The sequence below is a fragment of the Sphaeroforma arctica genome (genome assembly GCF_001186125.1).
Source record: "Sphaeroforma arctica JP610 unplaced genomic scaffold supercont1.5889, whole genome shotgun sequence".
Classification (NCBI taxonomy): Eukaryota; class Ichthyosporea; order Ichthyophonida; genus Sphaeroforma; species Sphaeroforma arctica.
This window is the reverse complement of record NW_014034669.1, coordinates 1-1,816: the sequence shown is the minus strand read 5'-3', so window position 1 is coordinate 1,816 and position 1,816 is coordinate 1. Positions and strand designations below refer to the sequence as shown.

General features: G+C 43.7%; 1 protein-coding gene across 1 annotated transcript; it reads right to left on the bottom strand.

The window, feature by feature from the left end:
- Positions 1–331: 331 nt before the first annotated feature.
- SARC_15293 (hypothetical protein) lies at positions 332–797 on the bottom strand (the record flags this gene model as incomplete). Its single annotated transcript, XM_014290582.1, has 2 exons — positions 332–530; positions 721–797. 2 exons carry the CDS (start codon positions 795–797, stop codon positions 332–334), a joined length of 276 nt encoding a protein of 91 aa, XP_014146057.1.
- Positions 798–1,816: the final 1,019 nt, after the last annotated feature.

Sequence of the window (1,816 nt, the reverse complement as noted above, 5' to 3'; positions counted from 1 at the left end):
GGGTACGGTAGTCGTACTAGTTACTTACTTCCTACTAGTCGTACTAGTAGACGAACCAACTAGTGTCGGCGTATAATTAGTTAGGTACGACGTAGTAGGTGTGGTGTCAGCTATATCTCTATATATATATATATATATATATATAGTGCCACAAATACCACAAACACCATACCCCATGAGCAACACAGCACACACTCCGCCCCACAACGCACTGAAACATATCACAGTACAATCACAGATAATACTCTATGTTCACAACAAAAACATCACACACTCCACCCCACAACCCACAGAAACACATCACAGTACACTCACAGATAATACTTTATGTTCACAACAAACACATCACATACACAATCAAGCACACTCTCCAGATAACCATACCAGGTATGACCTTGGCCACCTCCGCGTCTTCGAACATGCGCACTGATGTCACCATTTCTTCGTGCCCCTCCAAACTTGCCACAACCAGGCCAGTTGCCAAATCCCAAACACGCGCTGTGCGGTCCTCAGACCCGGTCACAAGCGCTCTACATAATTGTAAATTATTATTATTTTAAATTAGTTCTTATGCCCTAGGGTTTAAGGTTACTAGTGGTTGAGTGGAGATGGGCTTACAATATATCCACAACCAGGCCAGTTGCCTCACCCTTCCTGAACCACTCAAGCACTATGAACAGTAGGAATGCTCGAGATGTCCTAAACCCATGCTCCACATACCTGCTACCAAAAGCAACACAGCTGATGCTCCCCTCATGGCCGATTAGTGTATGGATCACATAGTCACCTGGCAGCATGTAGGAGTGTTGTATCCCAGAGATTTAAATCAAGAGAGAGAGAGAGCGATGATTTGGTCAGTAGTAACCTCGAGAGGGATGTACGTACACGCTGGACTGATTGTGATAGCACACAAAAATGTAGCAGTAGTACTTCACAGTCTAGTTGTATATGCTTTTGTACTTCATAGTCTAGTTGTATATGCTTTTGTACACACACTATGCGGCAAGGCTTGCTATCAGTGCCCTTGAGCCTGCCCAGAATTAGTACGTTACACCGTCGCTGTATTGTACGGGTTCTGATAAGCACATTCGGCCTATCAAGTACTTGCATTATGATACGCTGTACAGGTTCTGCCCTAAAACAACATTCCAGGATGCCAAGTACTCCCTTTATGAAATGACTCACCCACTGTAATGGAGATTGACAGTGGAGGTTTGGTTGTTATAACAATCTCACTGTACATTTACACCACCGAAGCAGTTCGCGAAACTAGGGCGACAAACCGTAACACCGGTCATCTAGGCATATCTTGATATACTCAGTTGATCCAATATCACATATTTATAGTACACAGGTAGAGATACACATGTAAGATACGGGCAAAAAAAGCAAAGCTGGATTTAGTTGCAAAGCACATTTCGGTATCTCGGTCGTTGACGAGGAAGACTGCTTCGCTAAAGCAGAGCTTTACCGTACCCATTAATTCTTACTAACACAGTATGCAACCTATTTATGCGATACTTCAGGAAGCATTTGTAGGACGACAAGCAACAAATACCGATTTATAGATCCGCTGCGCGGATAAAATCTTTTCGCATACACTGAGGCAAAAAACAAAGCCCATCAAAGAATACGCATTCCTATACAAACCTTTTAGCCAGCGCTTCTCTAGTAGCAGTCGACTGCAAAACAGCTGTCGCCACCCATCCCCACCCCCATCACCAATGTCCACTCGTGATCTGTACAGGGCGAATGCAGGCTCGAATCAGCAAATAGGATGAAACAATTAAACGTACGAGAGGTAAACATTTATATA